At 41.7% G+C, this 20,839-nt stretch overlaps 4 protein-coding genes across 6 annotated transcripts; 1 reads left to right on the top strand and 3 right to left on the bottom strand.

Moving 5' to 3' along the window:
* Positions 1-500: 500 nt before the first annotated feature.
* scd (stearoyl-CoA desaturase (delta-9-desaturase)) lies at positions 501-7,019 on the bottom strand. Its single transcript, XM_069664075.1, has 6 exons — positions 6,932-7,019; positions 6,415-6,678; positions 5,272-5,402; positions 4,948-5,153; positions 4,339-4,571; positions 501-2,651 (listed from the first exon to the last, which is right to left on the bottom strand). Exons 2-6 carry the CDS (start codon positions 6,650-6,652, stop codon positions 2,452-2,454), a joined length of 1,008 nt encoding a protein of 335 aa, XP_069520176.1. The 5' UTR covers positions 6,653-6,678; positions 6,932-7,019; the 3' UTR covers positions 501-2,451.
* A 1,333-nt stretch (positions 7,020-8,352) lies between these two features.
* On the top strand, positions 8,353-12,931 carry dnajb12b (DnaJ heat shock protein family (Hsp40) member B12b). Of its 3 annotated transcripts, none has more exons than XM_069664073.1 (8): positions 8,353-8,586; positions 9,280-9,457; positions 9,554-9,699; positions 9,775-9,948; positions 10,059-10,129; positions 10,277-10,386; positions 10,889-11,061; positions 11,763-12,931. In XM_069664073.1, exons 1-8 carry the CDS (start codon positions 8,454-8,456, stop codon positions 11,882-11,884), a joined length of 1,107 nt encoding a protein of 368 aa, XP_069520174.1. In that variant the 5' UTR covers positions 8,353-8,453; the 3' UTR covers positions 11,885-12,931. The 3 variants fall into 3 exon arrangements, with proteins under 3 accessions (XP_069520174.1, XP_069520173.1, XP_069520172.1); XM_069664072.1 differs by having other exon boundaries at positions 8,404-8,586; positions 10,250-10,386; XM_069664071.1 differs by having other exon boundaries at positions 8,404-8,586; positions 10,059-10,386.
* A 531-nt stretch (positions 12,932-13,462) lies between these two features.
* Positions 13,463-15,267, bottom strand: ddit4 (DNA-damage-inducible transcript 4). Its single transcript, XM_069664825.1, has 3 exons — positions 15,147-15,267; positions 14,676-14,908; positions 13,463-14,572 (listed from the first exon to the last, which is right to left on the bottom strand). The coding sequence occupies exons 2-3, from the start codon at positions 14,857-14,859 to the stop codon at positions 14,073-14,075; spliced, it is 684 nt and encodes a 227-aa protein (XP_069520926.1). The 5' UTR covers positions 14,860-14,908; positions 15,147-15,267; the 3' UTR covers positions 13,463-14,072.
* A 1,457-nt stretch (positions 15,268-16,724) lies between these two features.
* anapc16 (anaphase promoting complex subunit 16) lies at positions 16,725-20,755 on the bottom strand. Its single transcript, XM_069664851.1, has 4 exons — positions 20,665-20,755; positions 20,217-20,370; positions 17,446-17,520; positions 16,725-17,355 (listed from the first exon to the last, which is right to left on the bottom strand). Exons 2-4 carry the CDS (start codon positions 20,356-20,358, stop codon positions 17,246-17,248), a joined length of 327 nt encoding a protein of 108 aa, XP_069520952.1. The 5' UTR covers positions 20,359-20,370; positions 20,665-20,755; the 3' UTR covers positions 16,725-17,245.
* Positions 20,756-20,839: the final 84 nt, after the last annotated feature.

The following is a 20,839-nucleotide window of genomic DNA, read 5'->3' as shown; positions in this document are numbered from 1 at the left end:
TCACATTACACACTGACTATTAAAAGTACTGTCATGTGATTTATTCCTACTTTTACTTCTGGATTTTCTCCGCCTCCGAGGTTAAGATATCCTGTCAGGACCTGCTGTAGAATTGAGCCAGAAAAGCGCAGGCCGGAATACAGCGTCATGATGAAGGCTGAGTTGGGCCCCGTTCATCATTTAAACAGCAGACGCTCTGACAGCGTCTGGCCCCATCCTTCACAGAATCAAGATTAAATGCTTCCTGCTGCGGCTCGGACTTAACTGGGCCTGCAGGAGCAGCCGGATCGTCTGTTTCACTTCTGACAGACCTGCCGTGACAGTCAAAGTAAGAACTCGGAAATTAAAAGCAAGGTCCAGAGATGTTTCTAAACTGGCACCAAAGTCCACTCAAAAAAACACACATTTAAGAGAGGCTCTCCAGGGAGGCTCCACGTCCACACCATAAATATAAACAGAAATAAAGAAGAGAGACAAATGTTCATGGAATTACGAGTGTATTGAAAATATTGTGAATTTTATTTCAGAATAGAATACAGTTGAGATTTGATGCAATCATTCATAGTGACAACCTTTTTGAGCCTCCTCACCGCGGGGGAAAATATCGATTCTGGCGCTATGGGCTGCAGGAGTTGTTTGCATGGCTTGTGATACATATCGTCAGGTTTGTTAGGTGCTTTAAGAATCTCATGACAGTACCTTTGATTGGTCGTTTTCAAAGTAAGATGGGTTGATAACAAGTTGGCACATCCATCAGAGCCCATATTTTGTTAAATCTGCTGATTGAATGTTGCACCAGGCGTCTGATACACGTTATCCTCTATTTTGCATTCACAGTACCGTAATGTTGTCATGCTACCATTTGCCTAAATTAAATGCATATGTGGTTTTCAGAATAAAAACAACCTGGTGCTTCAGCCTGTAAACATGGACCTCGGTCAGATCGGTTTCGTGGTACTTGAACCCTTTTTTGTCTTAACTGACAGGACGTGAAGAAGTTCAGGAATGGATGCAAGTCATAAGGCATTCGGTTGTTTCCTGACTCTTGGGAAGAAACATAAACAGGTGCTTTTTATTTTGATATACTTTTTCGAGACTGTCTGCCAAATATTGGAGTGCAGAAAAAAACGCTTTGGGTTTAAAAGTCAATTAAAGGAAATAAATACATAAATAAGGTAATAAAAGCATTCCGCACACCAGAACATGAACATCGATGCATCGGAAATTTTGCAGCGACAATCAGCGTTTTTTTAGGACATCGAAGGGAAACCAGACTCGTCTCAGGAATTACAACGGCAGCAGTTCTGATGCTCCAAAAAGCGATGCAGCTCCACAGTACGTTACAAAAATAGACACGGCTCTGCCGTCAAGAGCCACCGAAGAAACACCTCACTATGACACCTACTACGGAATATCGTCATGCATGAGTTGTTTTTGTAACACCAGAACTGTCACATGACCAGGCTGCTACATCGACCAACCAGGTCTCTGCGGCCGCACGTTTCAGGGTGAAAATGACGGAGAACAAAGAGGAAGCAAAGCCGGGATGTTAAAAAACTTCCACAATGATGTTGACTGAAGAAGCAACATCGACTTAGTGTGCTCTATTAAGATGGTTATAAAGATGCTGACAGTTGGCACGATGAAATAGTCAATTAAACATCACACGGTTCAAAGATTACATTTATCACTTGCTTTTGATATTAAATGGCAGTTTTGATTGAATGATAAATGCGTCCCTTATATTTGGTTTGGTTTTCTGCAAATAAAAACCAAGTTCCACGCTGCACATTTTGGCAAGCCGCTTCGTCAGGTTATAAAGAGATGGTCTGGGTCCCCTCGCTCTAGCATCATGTGCCATATTTCTATAAAGCCAGCTACTGTTTTCCTAACAAAACATAATTTAAACTCTTCTCTCTCTCCCATTCTTAAACTCTCGGAGTGCTCAAAATGAAGTGAATTTATATCAGAACAGTAAAAACTCGCTGTAAACTGCAATAAAGGCAACAGTCTCCAATCAGTATCAGTTAAACCTCCACATGTCTGTGCTCCACTTGTCGTCTACTTTGATTAATAGTTGAGTAATACTTACATAAAAATGACGGGCTACATGACTTTGCATGAAGACAGCAGAAACAGCGGAGAATGACGTTGACTTTTGAAATTGATCTAATTCAAATCTAAAACATGTTTGCAAACACTTTGGCCACGTCTGAACGGTAGGAACCAAAAGGCCAAGAGCTTTGCAAAATGTGTTGGGTTGTTATCCATCTTGAACAATTTGTTTAGTTACAGCTACAAAAAACCACAAAAACAAGCAAAATGTGGTCGAGGCCCTCATGAAGCTGACTTATATCCTCAGAGGATGAGAAATGGAGAGCTGTCAAAGGACTGTGAAGCTTCTTCTGTTACGGTTGTTTTCGCCTTGAAGCTGACCACAGTTCAACAATCTTAGCCACTCCGGTGGCTCCCGTCTCCCGTGCGCTGTATTCGGGCCAGGACCGTCTCGTGGGACACCCTCTTGCGGTCCTTGGCCAGGCCCAAGAAGCACATGAAGTCGATGAAACACGTGGTGAGGTTCAACTTGCAGCCAAACTCGCTGGTTGCATAGTCAAAGGGGAAGGAGTGGTGGTAGTTGTGGAATCCCTCGCCTGTAGGGTGCAAAAAACCAAGTAAAAGCATCAAAAGGTTATAGAACATGACGTGTATCAGACTCTGCAAAGCTGGAGGATGCTTAAAGTTATTAAGACTGCTTTTCACTCGTTATATTTAAGGTTGGTGCAAAAATCTACATGTACCAGGATGCATTGCACGAGCAGCTGCAGTTTGTCCGTTGCTACGCTGCATTTCTACAGCTGTGCACTCTTCTAGGATACTGAATATCTGAATCAGCTAAATGTGTCTCGTCCATAAATTTCTCTGCACTCATATTGTCATTTTCACTTTTGGAAACTCCAATCAAAGCTGGAAAACTTCTTTCGCTGAACACAGAAAAGCAGACGTGCCGAGATGTTTCAAGAAACACAGAAAACATCAGCAACAACCACAAGTGTTTTTCATGCTATATACCTAACTCTGATAGAGATAAGGTTGGAAATCAGCGGGATGTACAGTAGGGTTCATTTAAACACATGTTTAATGAGCGAGACTCCACACGGTGCCCGGCTGTTTTGGAGGAGATTTTAATGTAGTGGCCACATTAAGAACTTCTTTACACTATTTTATCCAATACACCAGGGCTTCTCAACCTTTTTGGAGCCAGAGAACATTTTTTGACGACCCCCTCATAATCGTAACACCGATCTGCCCTCTTAGATGCCATTAAAACTATTTGCATTGTATCAACTCATCAATACTTCCTGTTTCGTAGTGATCAACAGAAAAACATTCCCATTTGAATCATGGTAATACCACTTACATACTTTCAAACAAAGGGTCATTTTATTCAAATTGCTTGCGGACTCAACTTGACAGCATTTATACTTCCTCAAGTAACTGATCTTAAAAGCTCTCAGAAAATTAACAGCAGCGAGACAGCCGCAGGAACGGTTCGCTGCGACCGGAATGAGTTGAGTGATTCAGATTGACGTGACGTGTCACAATCATATCAGTTTCTATTGGTCCGAAGCAAAGGAATTAGGTTTATGAATCACGTTACGGCTGTATGTGCTCCCTGTTCTGTTTGTCCCTTCTCCCCTTCTGTTCTCAGCTCTGCAGGTGAACCTAATTGCAACGAGGTGCACCTGGCCTTTGATCAGTAGCCTATTTAAGACACCAGCACTGACATCAGGAGAGGCTTCTGGAGTGGGGACTGCTGTGGTTCTGCCTGTCAGACTGGGATTTTGTGTTGTGTTCTAGTTGCTTTTGTTAGACTTCAGTTAATGATTCAGTTGTTAGTATTGTCTATAATAAATCCCTTGGTTTTGACTTTTTTTAAGGTGTTTCCTGTGAGTTTGTTGGGTCAAATGTGGATTGTTGTTAGTCCCATAGGGCCGCCTTAGGGTGGGGCGTAACACACTAAGACTTACAGATTTGATGTTGCTCATTTTATCTGATCTTTAGAAAATGTGGTGCCTAAAATGTTTAAAAGGTTATGCATTTAATTTGGCATGCAGTGCACTGACTCTTGAACCCGCTGTGCAGCCAAATGTTTGCAACAGGTGCAGCTATCAGCTACAAGCATTACTGCAAGATGTATTGGTGCTTTGTCTATAGGTAGACTAATCAAAGTTCCATGCATATACCATAAATATCCTTCTTATGAGTCATGAGTCTCTTCTAAGTTCCTGTAATAATTCACTCTCTCACTATCTTGACACGTGCATGCGTTTCTCTTACCTATGGCGCTGAACGTGACAAACTTGTTCTCCCGGGGGTTGATGTTCTTGTCATAGGGCCTGTTCCCCCACATGTGCGCCGCGCTGTTCACCAGCCAGGTAGCGTTCAGCACCAAGGTGTACCTCAGCAGAGCCGGGACGAAGTAGGCCACCCACAGAGACTCCCCCCACAGGTACCAAGGCACGAACATGGGGACGAAGAAGCACATGAGCAGCACGGACGGCCTGTAATACCTAGAGGGGGAGGAAGAGAGCGGAGAGAATGGAGCTGTTTACTCAGTGCGGCGCAACTGGCCTGATTGTCAGACCAGGGATTGTTCACTTTGCTTCACATGACACCGTTAGCACTTAGGCCAACATCGGTGCATGACATGTTGGTAGCTGTCAGCCTGTTTAACCAGAATGACGCATGATGCAACCCGCCCTATATAGACACAACTCTGCAGCGGTTTGTGAGCAAACGGTGGGGGGTGGGTACGTTTATTTTTTGCTCTTTATTTATATTTGACAAGTAAGACAAAGTGAAATTACAGCCTGATTAGTGTCCACACTTCCTGCCTAAGTAGAAGGGGCACTTGTGTAAATCCGAACACTCATTGACGCCACTTACTTCCTTTGAAACATCACAACTTTGTCATTCCGCAGGTCAGTGAGCTCCAGCTTGCGCCCCTTCTCGATGACGTCGGGGTGCTTGCGCACGAGCAGCCAGCCGATGTGGGCGAAGAAGAAGCCCCGCACGGCGTTGTGAGGGTCGGCATCGGTCTCTGAATATTTGTGGTGAACCCTGTGGTCTCGAGCCCATTCAAAGATATCATTCTGTGGGTTCAAGCGAAGACAGAGATTACACACGCTGTACTCGCAACATGGCACTTACACAGCGATGAAAACAGCTATTATCACAAGTGTGTGCCGGTGTGTGTCATTTTTCAGGTACCTGAAATGCCATGGAGTTAGCAAAACCAAGAAAGATCTTTAGAGGTAATGTGGCCTTGTAGGATCTGTGACTCCACAGGCGATGAGCTCCTGCAGTGACTCCTAAAGCACTTATCAAAAAACAGAGTACAGCTGTGGAGAGAAACGCATCAACAAATTAGTTTGACCACTTCTACTCCTGTCTTAAGCACTTTATTGACTAATTCTGCACACTGCAATGTCTGTGCATTCAACATTTTCTGTGCACTTTTACAATTTAAGGGCTAGGAAGGCGATTAGAGAGCCTAGATTACATGTTTGTTGTCCCTAAACTGTGAAACAGTTTGCCAAAATACGAGAGGAAAAGATGGAGTATAGCATTTGTTTACCACGCTGTAGAAGATAATCCCTTTCCCTCTTATTTAGGGCAAAATATTAATGTATTTACAACAAGATTATCCTCATAACACAATTAAATGTATCACTTTCACTTTCTGCACAGTATTTCTAGCGGAAATGGTTCAAATGTATCTATAACTGAAGGTGATTGTCGTCTGTTTTGATAGGGATTTACTAACATTTATCAGAGCATGGCATTTAATATGGACCTGTGATACACTCTGGGTAATGTAATTATTACATCACATTAGATGATGACTGGATGGATGGATAAAACCATTTGATGATTGGATGTATGAGACTGGAAGCATGCAAATCCGTTCAGAAGTGCAGCCTCTGTCGTTTTGATCACAAGAAATACACACTACAATGACTTCTAACAAATGTTTTAAGAAAGAAAGCAGTTTATTTACTTAACTGGCTATATTTTGTTTGTCTGCATTCCTACCGTTACCTATACTAGGTTACTACCTTATACTATTGCTTAATCCAATAAAACATAATAGGTGTTCTCTGTCATAAAGGAGTGCAAGATGTTTTCAAGGCAAGCATGCACTGTAAAATTTACAACTTCAGTATACATGCTGTGACATGAAATCTCTGATGGTGATATAATCCGAGCACATGCAGGATACTGGGAGGGATCATGCACAGATACATGCATGCAAGTGGGCTGGGCTGCTGACATAACAGCAGAGATTTGATTACAAAACTGTATGTAACAGAAAATGCAGATACGCCGTTAACAGGTTGGATTCATACTTACACCAAAGCAAGGTCAAAGGAGATGCGGAAGGGATGAGTAACACGGCGTACACGGCACCTATATGCAATAGAGTCATCAATATGACATTTCTCCATACGATGGTCGTGGCCGGTTTGGGGCCTTCTTTCTCTTTGTATGTGTGATCGAACACGTCTTCTCTGTTGGCCTCTGGAGGAACATTTCCGTTGCTGGGCTTGTGCTGCTGCTGCTTCTTCTCCAACGCCTCCGCCTCCGTCATGGTGCTGACAGCGGTTTGGTGATGCTCTGCGCGGCAAACATTAGAGAAATCCGTCATGTGGGTGTTTTTGTGAGGAGCTAACGTCACGTTGGCGATAAAACAGCTTCACGCGGCGAATATGTAAATTATTTTTATGCTAGCGGGGCTAAGCTAGCTGTTGAGGCAGAGGATGGTCATATAACGATGATGCTGACTTCTAGCTGACACACGACATTTGCTATGTTGCGTAACACTCATATTACACCTGTAGCACAAATACATTTTATAGAAACAACTCACCAAAAGGCCAGAAGAAGAGTAGAAATTATTTGCGTTAAACGGAGATGATGCTGTTCTGCCAAAAACTACAGTAACCCAGAAAGAGAGAGTGATAGTCAGATCTGCAGCGAGCGAATCAATAAGAGCTGGAGCTCCGAGGTGAAACTGACCAATCAGCGCCCAGATGCCGCCTCAAGCTAGGATTCTGATTGGCTGCCGGTTTATCTGCTGTTCACCTTTTATTCATTCTCTTGCCAGATGTACATTTACCTCCCCTGGAGAGAAGCCGCTGCTGTCTAGACTTGTATTGAATTAACTGCACTCATGTTGTCGTTCACGCGCCAGTATTAATGAATCCAGTAAGAAGTGACGCGGTGTTAAAAAATCAACGATGAAACTGGGACCGAACAAGTTACTGTACACCCAAAAAAAAATCCAGCGGTCGAGGGGGAGGACCCCCCGCCCACCCCACTCAGATGAAAAACACAGATGGATGGGTGCTCTGTGACGTCACCAACAGCCCCTAAAAAGTCCCTAAAATGTACAAAATAAATGAATCAGGTGATAGGAAATGAATGTAAATATTCAAGTAATGTTATAGCAATAAAAAATATATATTGATTAAGGCCGCTTTATTCATTGTGCAGCACCACAAACGGATTATTTTTTATTAATAGATTTAGAAAACACAGCAAGAGAATAATTTTGAAAGGGATTTATTATGATTCATTATTTACGGAATTCCAATCCACACTTTTAATAATAATAAAAGAAGATAAACAAGAAGAATAAGAAAAAAGAAAGTTCTATATTGTAATCTTCCCACAAGGAAATATAAGCACCATATTTCAAATGCTAAACAAAAAAACACCAAATAGTATGAAACAAAATTCACTCAGAGAAAAAAAAGTTGTTTTAAAAGAAAAGCTTGGATTTTATAATTTGAGATAGATAGCTAGATAGATAGCTAGATAGATAGATACAAAGTTACACACCAAATGTACACATAGCTCCCACACACATATGGAACATAGACTGTATAAATAAGGATATGGAACATAGACTGTATAAATAATATATATAGATACGGAAGCAGAGTTAAAATGGGTGGAGTGGGTGGGGTCATGTGCTATGGTGTGTGATCTGTGAGTAATGGCTTATCAAACAATGTAACAGAAATTAAAAAAAACATATTAGTAAAATATACAGACAATGTGATGTTGAACTGAGCTGAAGAGACGGTTACAGATACTTCACAGGAAAGAGTGTTGAAACATCCATGGCCGACCCAAATTTAAAAAAAGACTATTTGTCTCCATCTAGTGGATAAATGAAGCAGCACAGTAACCCAACACTGTGCGCATATCGTGCAAACAGAGCTAACCTTTCTTAAACGTATGGGCTCCAGACACCAGCTGCAAAAACGTTATAATACCGTCAAATTTGTCACCAACTTACACTCGTTACATTTGCAGCATCCGCATGACGTCATCAGCACGCGACTTTATTTACTTCTGGTCCAGTTAGCCGCTGCCCCGCTGCAATGGAAGTAAACAGGGACGAAGCGGAGCGCTGCATTGACATTGCAACCGCGGCGTTAACCAGTGGGCATCCGGACAAGGCGCAGAGGTTTTTGGAGAAGGCGCAGAGACTCTTCCCCACGGAGAAAGCGAAGGGTGAGTTAAGATGGCCGAGCCCTAAGTGAGGGGCGCTTGGCCCGGGGAGATACGCAGCATCATCACCGGCCGGCAGCATCACCTGCATCCCGGATGAGCTCTGCAGTGCATTTAGCTGGGGCCTGTGATAGCACAGAGCCTAGCTGTATGTCATAATGTTGTCATTTCAGACAAATTAAACCATTCCTGCTGTAGCTATTGTTTATGAAATGCTTAACATTAAACAGATGTTGCTTTTACGATAGCTAAGCCTATAACTACAGGGCTGAAGTGGGAGAGGGGCAATAAGACCCTTAGACGACCAATAAACCCGTTTTGTTTATTGGTTTTACAACACATACATAAAAAATGATACCACAATGTAGCAACAGGGCACATAAAAAATAAAATAATAAAATGTGAAATGGATTGGATTGGATTTAAGCCTAGATATGAGATGTTTGTTATAGTGGTGTAAGTATTTGGTAATTTGGTCTTGGGGACTGTTTGATAGTAAGTAAAAAGAAATCTGAGATGATCACTCTCACTAGCTGTCCACAATATGTAAAAAAAAAAAAAAATAAGGCTAGTTTCTTGTGTCTACTGTGAGGCTCCTTGTTATGTTACTTACTTCTGTAGAGAAGCTTAATATTTTACTGTACTGCAGGATCTGCCTGGCTAATTTTAACAACACTGTTACTATATCCCTTCTAGCACTGCTGGAGCTGATAGCAAAGAATGGATTCACACCTAGACAAGGCGGTCACTCAGACTTTAATGGGGTCCCGGGGCCTCGGCAGCGACAGACCACCAGCGAGAATACCAGACCTGAAGAGAAGCCCTCAGAAACATCGAAACCCTACACAGTAGATCAGCTAGAAGCTGTGCGGAGGTGAGGCTGACGATCATGTTATTTCTGAAAAGGAATACTGTATATATTTGACACATTTTCAAACTTTATATGGAACACTTTACATCCTCTCGACAGGATAAAACAATGCAAAGACTTCTATGAAATTCTCGGGGTCCAGGCAGACTTTTCTGAGGATGAACTTAAAAGATCATACAGAAAACTCGCATTAAAATTCCATCCAGATAAGAATCATGCTCCAGGTGCTACAGAGGCGTTTAAAGGTGAGCAGCATTATTAGATGCTGTTACAGGAGGTATTTTAGCTCTTCTGACCTCAAACATTCTTATTTGTAACAGCTATTGGGAACGCGTATGCTGTTCTGAGTAATGCCAACAAAAGACGACAGTACGATCAATGCGGAGAAGAGCGGAGGCATCCTTCAGGACACGGCCCAGACAATGAAAACTTTGAGCCTGACATTTCCCCTGAAGACCTCTTCAACATGTTCTTCGGTGGAGGATACCCGACAAGTGAGATTCCTTGTTTTGTGTTTCATGCCGAGCCTGTGCGAAGCATTGATTTCACTGTAAGACACTTTATGATCTGCCTTTTAAGTGCTACATGTGCTACATTAATCTAGGTAATGCTAATGTGTATCCCAACGGGCGGATGCGCTTCCCAAGGCGAGAGAGACGAGAGCGGCAGAGAGATGTAAGTTTGATGTTATTATTAGAGCTCCTGCAGACTGCAGATGTGCAAAAAATGTGTCGTGATTGTCGGACAGCAGGGGGAGACATCGAGTCATCTCTAAATGTTTTGGGGTGCATTCAGGAGTATTCAAGTGCCTCTTCTTTGCAGGGAGGCCTTGCTCTCTTCGTGCAGGTCATGCCCATCCTCATCCTGGTTATTGTGTCGGCTCTCAGTCAGATCATGGTCAACAGCCCCCCCTACAGCCTCAGCTTCAGGCCGTGAGTGTGATCCCTGCTCTGACATCTGCCTGAGAATAATTTGAAATAACCAAACTTCCTGTTAAACTGCAGGAGATTAATTAACTGTTGCATGAATTTTAAATGAAAGTTAATTACATTTTTGAGAGGTCACTGATTTATAGGTTTATCTGCCCCCAATATAGATTAGCTTTCATAATATTTGCAGTTATAATTCTTCCTAAGACATATTCATTGTGTTGACTTTTTCAGCTTCTTGTTTGCTTTAGAAAGAACATCTTGATGCCGCCTCAGTTTGTTCCAACACACCTCGTCTCTGTTTGCAAGGATTGCTGGCTCCATGGCCACTCTCCATATTGTCTGCCTGTGTGTGTTTCAGATACACTTGTGTACTTTCTGGCCCATCTGTGCGCCATAATCAGCCCTGAGTCACGCAAACAGAGACAGACGGTGCCAGAGTTGTCATCCTTGCGCCGTGTTCGGTCGTATGATATCTCTCCCACGCTTTGTTCTATCTTCGCAGGTCAGCAGGTTACACGCAGAAGAGACTGACTGAGAACCTGAAGGTGCCATATTATGTGGGGGAGCAGCTCTCCAAAGAGTTGACTGGAGGGAATCTGAAGAATTTGGAGCGGACGGTGGAGGATGATTATATTTCCAACCTTCGCAACAATTGCTGGAAGGAGAAACAACAAAGTATGTTTGCCAGGGAGACAAGCAGCTCTTATTAATTTAGTTAAAGAGCAGCTCCAGTCATGTTTTAAGACATAATACTCTGCTTGAAATTAGAAATTGTGTCTGATATGTTTTTCTGCTTAATACGTTTAATTACCTTGTAAAAATCCTCCTAAGGCATCTCCTCCTTCTCCCTTATTGAAAATTCTGCATCGTCCCCGCCCACTATGCACATTTCCATCTGTTTAGTGGCAACTTAGCTAGCTTGAAATGTAGTAATTAGCAGTGGTAACGTTAGCAGTCAGTAGTGAGTTTGCAAAAATTACGATGATGGTTACAGCTGGCTCGCACATCGCCGAAGTGGTTGCCAAAGGTTGCACGTAATGATATGCATAGCGTCACCCCGTCCTTTAACAGGATTGGCTCCTTAGGTTTGTGACGTCACAAACCTGCCAATCTGAAAACGTGTTGTTCAGCCTGTCCTTGGTACACTGCAGTTTAAAAGCAGACAGGCCCAGCCATGGAGATGACTGCTGATGTTGTCCCTGATATGTCTTGTAGCACATGAAGAACACCACATGGAGATGTTTACAAGGTTAAACACTTGATTTTCACTGGAGGTTGTTAAATATACGTATTAAAATATGTTTCTGCCTGTATAAATTATTGGATTGTTATTATAGACATATATCTTTCATGAGTTGTTCTGTTGTTTCCTGCAGAGGAGGGCATGCTGTACAGGGCTCGCTATTTCGGAGACACCGATCTGTATCAAAGAGCTCAGAGGGCTCGCACACCGAGCTGCGCCAAGCTGTCCGAGATCACAGCTTCATTACATGGATGAAGCTGCTTTCCTAATCAAAAAGCAAGTCCTCCAGAGACTTTTTTTCTCATTTCTGAACCCATTTTGTTGTGATTTCCTGCATGTTTCATCTCTTTCTTTCTCTGTCTTTTTGTCTGCAGGTTTCCAGAATCAACACAAGAGATAATCGGCTGTAAATAGATGAGCTTTAACTATCTGGAAACTGAACATGAATCAACAAGCAACACGAACAAACCAGCACCAATCTGCATCAAACTGACCACATGAATTGGTTGCAACCTTTTCTGTGGAACTTAAGTCTGTGAAAATGAAAATATAATGTTAATATATTGTTTTAAAAAGGAAAAGCCACTTAAAATAGCTTGTCCTCCTGACAATAAAGGGGTTTGGACGACCTCCAAGCCCCAGTTATGAGGAGCCATGATGAAGCTGGCCGAGGCCTCTTCATAGTTTTTGTGCAAATGCAGTCAGAAACAGGACGTAGATAAAGTCGTACGGATGTAAATTATGTAGCAGCTGAGTAGATATCACACCAAATGCTTCCTCTTTCTTTTCACGCCGTCAGATCAGCGGAGGAGATGAGTTTGAGGGGGGTTAGCTGATTTAGCTTCAAATGCACATTCTGAAACTATGCAGGAATATTGTGAAACCTCTGATGAATATACACTCATGTCTCGGGTTTGTCAGACACTTGACCATCTGATTCGTCCTCTGCTGCTGCGTGTATGTGTGAGAAAAAAAAGTCCCCTTACACTTTGCCTCTTTTAACTGTTTTAAGGGTAGAACTGTATAGTGTAACTTTATGGCATTTCACAATAAAAGCCAAGAGAATAATAGACATAGTTACCCACAAAGTGGGACTTTAACAAGTTCTGGTTTTGCAGCTTAATATGTTTGATGAACGACTGTTGGAAAAGCATTTTTGTCACACTGTTTTGTTTATAGTATGCTATTTATTTTAAGTATTATTTATTTGAACGATGTATTATCAGACTAAGCAAACAACACTGACCTTGCTCACTTTTTCCACCATGTTTTTACTCCCTGATGAAAATAAATATGGATGCTCAAACGCGTTGGAAGTGATTCATTTTCCTCCGAGCAGAAGAAGCAACAGAAAACAGAGACAAAAGCTGAGTCAGCACATAGGGCACGTAGAAAGTCTGCCGGCTGGCTCAAACTAAGGAATGGGGAACTGGAAACATGGCTTGCAGCACGTCCACGTTTCGGGGGACGTGCAACATGTGCCTGTTTGGAACTGCAGCGTCACAGACGCTCACCGCAAATGTTCACCACTGTTTTTGGCAGATGTTGCAACTCTGCTTTCTATTTTTGACTTGGCACATGTAGTTGTTTGTTCTTCTTCAGTGGTTAATGTGTCGGTGTGCACGACGTGCAACACATCAGGATATAGCCGAACATTATCCCTCATTACAACAGGTACCCAAGTATTCTCTTTATATATGATTGTATATTAAGCATAACTAAAGAATTTTTTTATTCACTTTTCCAAATTTCCACCTGAACCTGGATGTAAAACTACAAACGGATAATATAGATCTGAAAAGTTTCATTAAATAAGTCACCGGAAAACAGAAATGTTGAAAAAAATAATTTATTTGCATCATGAAAGTACAAAAACAGTGCAATGTAATGAGTATTTGAATGTCAAATAAATAAAGTTGAATGCGAACAGGTCCACACAGATACATGGTAAAGTTACATTTAGATATTCAGCTGCATCTTGCACACAAACTGCACAAGGCAAGCAGTGGTAGGCCTTTGCTCTTGAGTTCAAGCAGTCACTAAAGTCCCTAATGCTATGCTTGTAGTAATCATCACAATTAATTGCCACTTATTAAAAAAAAAAGAATAACACAATGGTCTTGAATGAATACAACCATATAGCTAGCTGCCATTTATGTTGTTTCAATAGAAACTGAGGTACGCACTTTAATGCTCTAAAAATGCCTATATAGCAGATACATCATGATGGTTACACACTTTAAAATTGGACCATCGGTCAGGAGGTGGTGCTAAAGAACACCTGCTCCGGGTACCATAAACTTGAGCTCCCTTACAATAGGAACAAAGAGGCTGCATCATGACTAAGTCCATCCTTACACTTCAGAAGGCATCATATACATGTAATTACAGTCATAAGGCCCTTCTGTGAGCTCATTTTAGAGGCGTAGACAATAAACACTTCTTAACATTCCTCAATGAGCAGTTCCTCAGAACAATACAGTTTCTTCTTGATCACTCGGAAACCAGTGCTAAGTTTAATTGCTTGTCTCACGACCGGAGTGGAAGGAGACTTTGTGCTAAAAAGTCCTTGGATCTTTGGCCACAGCCCACCGGACTCCAACCTCAAAACAAGGGTGAGCTGAAAGGTGGGGACAAGGTAAGGGTCCACAGATAGCTGCGCCATGCTCTCACAGACGGCCCCTTGCTCGACGCAGAGGTCAATGAGAGCCCCTCTTAAGCCACAGGGCTCACTAACTGCCAGGTGAAGGAGCTCCTGGCCGATGTGCTCCAGAAGTTTCTCGGGAATGAGGAGTTTTGTGCATCGTAAGGCGCAGTCTGAGTCTTTGGCTTCTCGCAGGCTTCGTGCAATAAGGTCCACTACTTCTTTCAGGATGGTCTCCTCCATTGGATCGTAAAACAGATCTTCATTGCAGGGGGAGATGTCACTTGAGACATCTGAGCCTGTTGAAAAGAAACAATGGTTTAGACCCTGAACAATGCATATAAAGGACACCGTAATTAAACTCTCATTAAGTGATTTAGAAATGTTTGCACCATTCTTTACCTGAGTCTGAGAGATCACTCCTGCTGCCATTGTTGGACACCGACTCTATACTGCTGCTGTTAGTTGATGTGCTGAAATCAGTCAATCTTTGGACCAGTTTGCCCCAGGACAGCCTTCTGGGACTGCTGTCCACCGGGGAAGGGGGTGAGCTGCCGATATCAGTGGGTGCAGAGAGAGCAGGCATGGTTGTCTTCTTTGCAGTATTCAACAGTATCAGCTGCTTCTGTGGTCAGCTGTTTATGAGGAGACAAAAAAAACACATAAGATTTCAAACTCGAGATAAAATGCAGTAGTTAACAGTTGAAATAAACATAAGTAATTTGTTATACGCATTAAAAGTATAGCTCATAAAATGAGGTATATACAGGAGAGGTTAAGCAATAACACCTTTGTTCAAATAGCTAACAGCTCTTTAACCGTTGAAATTAGCTACCAAGCTAACAAAAAGAACAATTATAACTTCATACTTACAGCTTATTTGAAAACGACGTCGTTTGACTCCGTTGTCGTCCGTTTTAGGTAGTTATGTTAATGTTCATTGTCTGCAAAAACAACTACCTAGAAACTTCTCTCCCCGACGCGTCCGTTGCCTACAACCAGCTGCCAAGCTCTGCGGTTTCTCCTGCAACAATGTTTATATAGGGGCAGTGACGCCACGCCCACTCCCTCTCCAGCCAGCCAATCAAAAAGAGAGGCACGCCATCTGCGCTGTATCTTGCCTGGTAACATGCCAGCAGAGAAGAAAGACAAACAGGAGGAGGAGAAGGGGGGTTGGTGGGTGATGAATAGCAGACCCCAGTGTTATGGAAATGTACAGGGACTTGCCTGGGCTTGCAGGCATGTTATTGTATTTCTTTGTTTAATATTTTTCATGAGCATTAAAAAAAATTGCTTTACTGCATGTGCATTTACAACGTATTGACAGCATACAGGTCCAGCAGCAAGTACAGGCAGGCTGAGCTCTGCTGGTTCAGTGTTGCAGTGCACAATTACGTCACCTGTTTTGCTAAAGCATTACATCAGAATTTTTCATCTGCCACACAGAGATGCCAACATTGGCTTATCAGCACAATCAGATGCCTAACACAACCCTGGATGCATGACAAAATGCATGAAATTATGTTTTATATTCACTTCTTGATCCCTACATCTATCCTTAAAAGAAACAATAGGATTGCACCATAAAGGTAGCTGACACTATAATGTATCTGTATCTGTAATAAGCATTAATAACTGTCATTAAATTTGTCCTTGTGCTTTTAAAGTGCCTTAAGCCAAAAAAACTGCATGCAATCAAAGGACTGTACATTTGTTATACAGTGAGTTGTCATAAACACTCACTGGCAGCTTATAGGAGAAACCACATCTGCGGTCGGTCGTACTGTACATGACATACTCAATGTTTGCTTCAAGAAGAGTTTTTGGAAAGCAGCCAGTTATACACTGCTTTATCACACGTGAGTGGGACGGACTGTACTTTTTATCAGGAACTGAAACATAAACACGTGTCTGAGGCACAGTCTGTTCTGAGCGGGATGTTTTGTGTAAAGAGTCAGCCGCAGAAAGTTTTGAGGGGGAATAAAAATGAACAAAGAATGTGTACGAAGGTTAAAGGCTTCTGCGGTGCACAGAAGAGAAAACAGTCATTAACTTTTTAGAACAATGAGGAAACAACTTGGTAAGTTGATTCCTAGAAAGTGTGCAGCTGGAAGAACTTTCGACCTCCTACAAAAAGGACATTTAAGCTCCAACTAGGGGCGTGTCTTATACTAACCAGGGCCGTCCTTAGACATTTACACCCAGAACAGTACATAGTGTACAGTCCCAGCCCTCATTTGTTTAAAAACATTCCGCTGCTGAGCAAAACATCTGAGATCTGCACGCTTCCTTGCGGTCAACAGAAGTCAAAGAGTACAAAGTGTACACTTTTAATCGACAGCTATGGAAATAAAACTGTAAAAAGATTTGACTCCCTGTTTATGATTTAACAGAAATCATCTCAGAGAAGTAGGTTAGGACAGCGCAGAGTAAACACACAGCTGAGCCAAGGAATGTCCAAGTCTGACTTTATTTACAAGCTCCCTTTGTGCTGCCGGAGCGAGCAGCGATGAGGACCCACAGAGAGAGGAGAGGCCGAGCAGGCAGCAGGTTTTCAGATTTATGAGTTACAAAGCAGCCATGTGGAAAAACAATGCCTCACTTCAAGGGGTTTATTACGTTACCAAAGATGTTTTCTCCCTGAACACTGAGCGTATGAGCAGATTCGACTGGAAAAAAACACGTTTATTGGCCTAAACAAGGTGGGAAATATCACTCATACAAACTTTTGAGTTTATTATTATGTAACAGGGAGGTTTTTGTTGACAGGGGTTGTACGCTGGGTAAAATAAAACAAGATGTTATTAGAAAGCAAACCATGCTCACACAACAATAAAAGTGATCTCACATTCAGTAACTCTGCATAATGTTTCACACTTCAACCATAAAGAAGGAATATACCTATGAACATGAATAAACAACCTCCTTCTATTTGGCGTATTTATTAACCGAAGGCACCAGGATGTCTTTATTTAGGACGGTGTAAATCCCAATAGCTGTTCAATGGGTTTATACCGCCACTCGTCTGCTTCCAGCTCCTCCACCAAGCTTGCAAGTTTCTCCATTCGAGACACTTGTTGATCTGCAAAATAACAGGGTATCAGATTTACATGGATCAACCTAACCACACGATAATTTGCCTATACATTTGCATATACTGTTAGTGACTTACCGTGTTTAACCTGTTTAAGTGTGGAGGCAACTTGGTAGCTGAATACAGACTCACATAAAAATCTGTCTGAGCCATCTGAAGAGAAACAGAGAGTGAAAAAGCAGTTTAATAATGGTGACTATTTCTCCGAAAAAGCCTTGGTTTTCTCTAGACGAATACAAAACATCAAAACAGAGCTGAAAGAGAATTTCAGATTAAATGTGCAGTTTTCAGCCTTATGTAAAAGTGGCCTTCAGAACTGAACAAAGAGGAACAGCTTCCAGACCGTCAGCATCTCTGTGTCCTATTCATCACGTTGTTGTCGCTTTCTAACCTCGCAGCATTCTGCGTTTTTATACAAACGCCAAACTAACCACATCAGTTAGAGAGTTTTCAGCAAGCAGAGTGGGAGTAAAGAGCCAGATGTCCTTTACGTCCCACACATACATCCCACGTGGAGAGGTAATGAAGCGCTATAGAATGGAGGAAAGAGGGTGGACAGTATCTGGCAGCTGGATTACAGCTGACTTTGCAGCAGGAAATTGAGAGATACGAGAGGAACGCTTTAAATCAGACATGTTAACAAAGGAGTGCCATATACAAATGTAGTTAAAACAAGGAGGATGTGATCTTTCTTCTTTCTGGATAGCACCTTTTAAATCATGGCTTTCATACACAAGACTTGCCTTGCTAAAACACCAAGCAGCAGACCCAAACCCTGCACCTCTATCTACTTAACCCAATTTCCAAAGTACCTACCAAAAAAGAACAATTAAATAATTATTAATCAAACAAAAATTGTATTATAATACTATTCTCACGACTACTAACAATAATAATACTATTTTATGAAACAGTTGAGCTGGTTAGGATTACCATGGTATTAGAAAGTCAGGTGTGTGCGCGATCAGCATCAGCCGTTTTGTCAGGGCCAGCTTTGTCACATGCGTCAGACTGTTTTTTGGAGCTTGCAAGGCTCAGGCAATTTTGACCTCGAAAACATCAATATGTCAATCATCTATTGGAATGTGATGTGAGTCAGTATTAACTCCTCTATTTGTTAGGTCTTTCAGCAAGGCTCTTGCAAACTATTGCGAGAACCACAGTTTGGAAATCACTCCTCTATAAGATAACCACAAGCCAAACTTGGCGGGTTGTTTGACAACACATATGTCTCCGTTTTGAGATCTAAAATTATTCATTCTGCTGCCCAATAATGAAGATTTATCACTACTTTTCCAACTTTCGCTACGTTTCCTGATTCCTAGGAAAAGGAAAACCAGAGGTGACATTTTGCACAATACTGAAAAACATATCAAAAGAGCAAATCCAGATAAATGGTGATAAATTAATCTGATAAACGAAAAATAAGTTAAAACAACTCAGATTAAACTTTTATTTATTCATCTTTTTTTGGTCCAGCTGCATTGAAGCAGCACTGAAGGATCTGGAACAGCTGCAATCCTTGCAATAATGGCAGTTGCAATTTGTCTGTATTGATCATTCAGAAAAACATATTAAAATCTCTGGGACCTGAGTGTAGCCTTAAATACCCTGGTGAAGTACTATCAGCCATTGATTTGAGGATACTAGGTCACATGACATGAAAGCTATTGAAAAGAAACCATATAAATATTAATATAAAATGAAAAAGCAATAAAATCCAACATAAATATGTGTGTCCTATTAGTCCAATTGAGTATTAATTTATCTTATTCATTCTAAGCCATTAGGTCACATGACCCTGAAGCTATTGGCAAAAAAAACCCTATTCTATATAAAAACATAGACAATTAATGAATAACACTTAAGCATGCAAAATTAGTGGGCAACATGTACCCAATTTAGTTGTATTTTATAATCCTAACTTTTATACATTAAACAGTCATTTATTGATGGTCCCAAGATCTGTCCAATATCCAGTTTAAAACTTTGCTGCAGTTACAAACACTGACTGCACACACTGGCTGAGATACACTACTTGGGGCAGTGCTTTTTAAAATTAAAATTAAACGCACAATGTGCTGAAAAGTAGGGATGCACGATATTATCAGCATGTTATCAGCATCTGCAGATTATGGCTTGAAAATTACAAATCGGCATCGGCAGATGTGGTTCCCTTAAAAAGCTTGACGTAATGCTATGACATTACCTCGGCGCGAGTGTGTGTGCGCACTGCATGCACGAAGCCTCTTCCGTCAAGCATGAAGAAGGGTGGAAGATGTCAGCGTTATGGCAGTTTTTCAAAGTTTCCAAAACAGACAGCAAGGTTGCTATTTGCAATATTTGCTCAGCATCGGTCATGAAGAGGAGGGGCCAAATCTGACCATCCAAGCATGTCTAAGTTGTATGAATATACAGTTTTATTTGAAAGAAAATGTTACATACAAATAAATATGGCATTTTGTACATAACCTAAGTTTACGTAGTTTTCTTATATTGCCCAGTCAATGTGTACGTTTTGAAAAGCACTGTATTATGTTATTTCTGCATCTGCCAGTGGACCCCTACAGTAAGAGTAGGCATGATATCAATTCCACGACAGGGGAGAATTATTGTTCTCTGCAGTTAGGTTGAAAAAAAAACATGTGCCTAACATATCGGTATCGAAATCAGCAATCGGCAAAAGGGGTTGGAAAATATCGGATATTGGCAAAAAGTCCAATATCGTGCATACCTAATGCAATGTTCTGAAAAGAAGTCACGATTCCATATATCCCATCTAGGTGGAATGGAGGAGAGACTGCTAATGACAGATCCCAATGAGGCCTCTTTTTTGCCTTATGTCTTACCTTCCATCATTTCACCTGCGCCTTTAGGATACGTGTAAAGGACTTTCCTGGGAGGGATGAGCTCTGAAGCACTGAATCCAGAGCCGGTGACCGAGCTACCGCTCACACCTCCCGCAGAAGAGGACGAAGAAGACGCAGCCATTGCCCTGGGAAACTTTAAAAAAGAAAATACAAGAGTTGACGACACTATACCTACATAACATAAGTAGCTACAACACAAAAGACAAGCAGTTAAATACTCTCAAAGGTTGTTAGTTCTAACCCAAAAGCTAACATTAGTAGGTTACTTCCCTGGCTTTTAAGAACCCTGTGTTAGCAACTATGCTAGGTGGCTAGCAAGAAAGCTAACTATCTAGTATGCAGCAATGTAGGCCACGACAATTCACCGTTTATGTGACTAGACAGTACACTGCAGTAATTACGCTTTTTTTGTGACAATGTTACTTACCGTCTATGTCCCAGTAAATCTCTAACGACTTTATATCCGCGCAGTTGGTTCTGTTGTTTGTTTGGATGTGTCAACAGGAGTTTACGACAGAGGCAGCACTTTACGTTCAAATCACTGACGGTAGATTTCAAACATATAGGGATGGGTCGCTCATGAATGCTTTCACACAGTGGCT

The sequence above is a fragment of the Semicossyphus pulcher genome, unplaced genomic scaffold, assembly GCF_022749685.1.
Source record: "Semicossyphus pulcher isolate SPU_LCO1_2020_fin unplaced genomic scaffold, fSemPul1.0.p SCAF_16, whole genome shotgun sequence".
NCBI classification, from domain to species: domain Eukaryota; kingdom Metazoa; phylum Chordata; class Actinopteri; order Labriformes; family Labridae; genus Semicossyphus; species Semicossyphus pulcher.
This window is presented reverse-complemented; position numbering and strand designations above follow the sequence as displayed.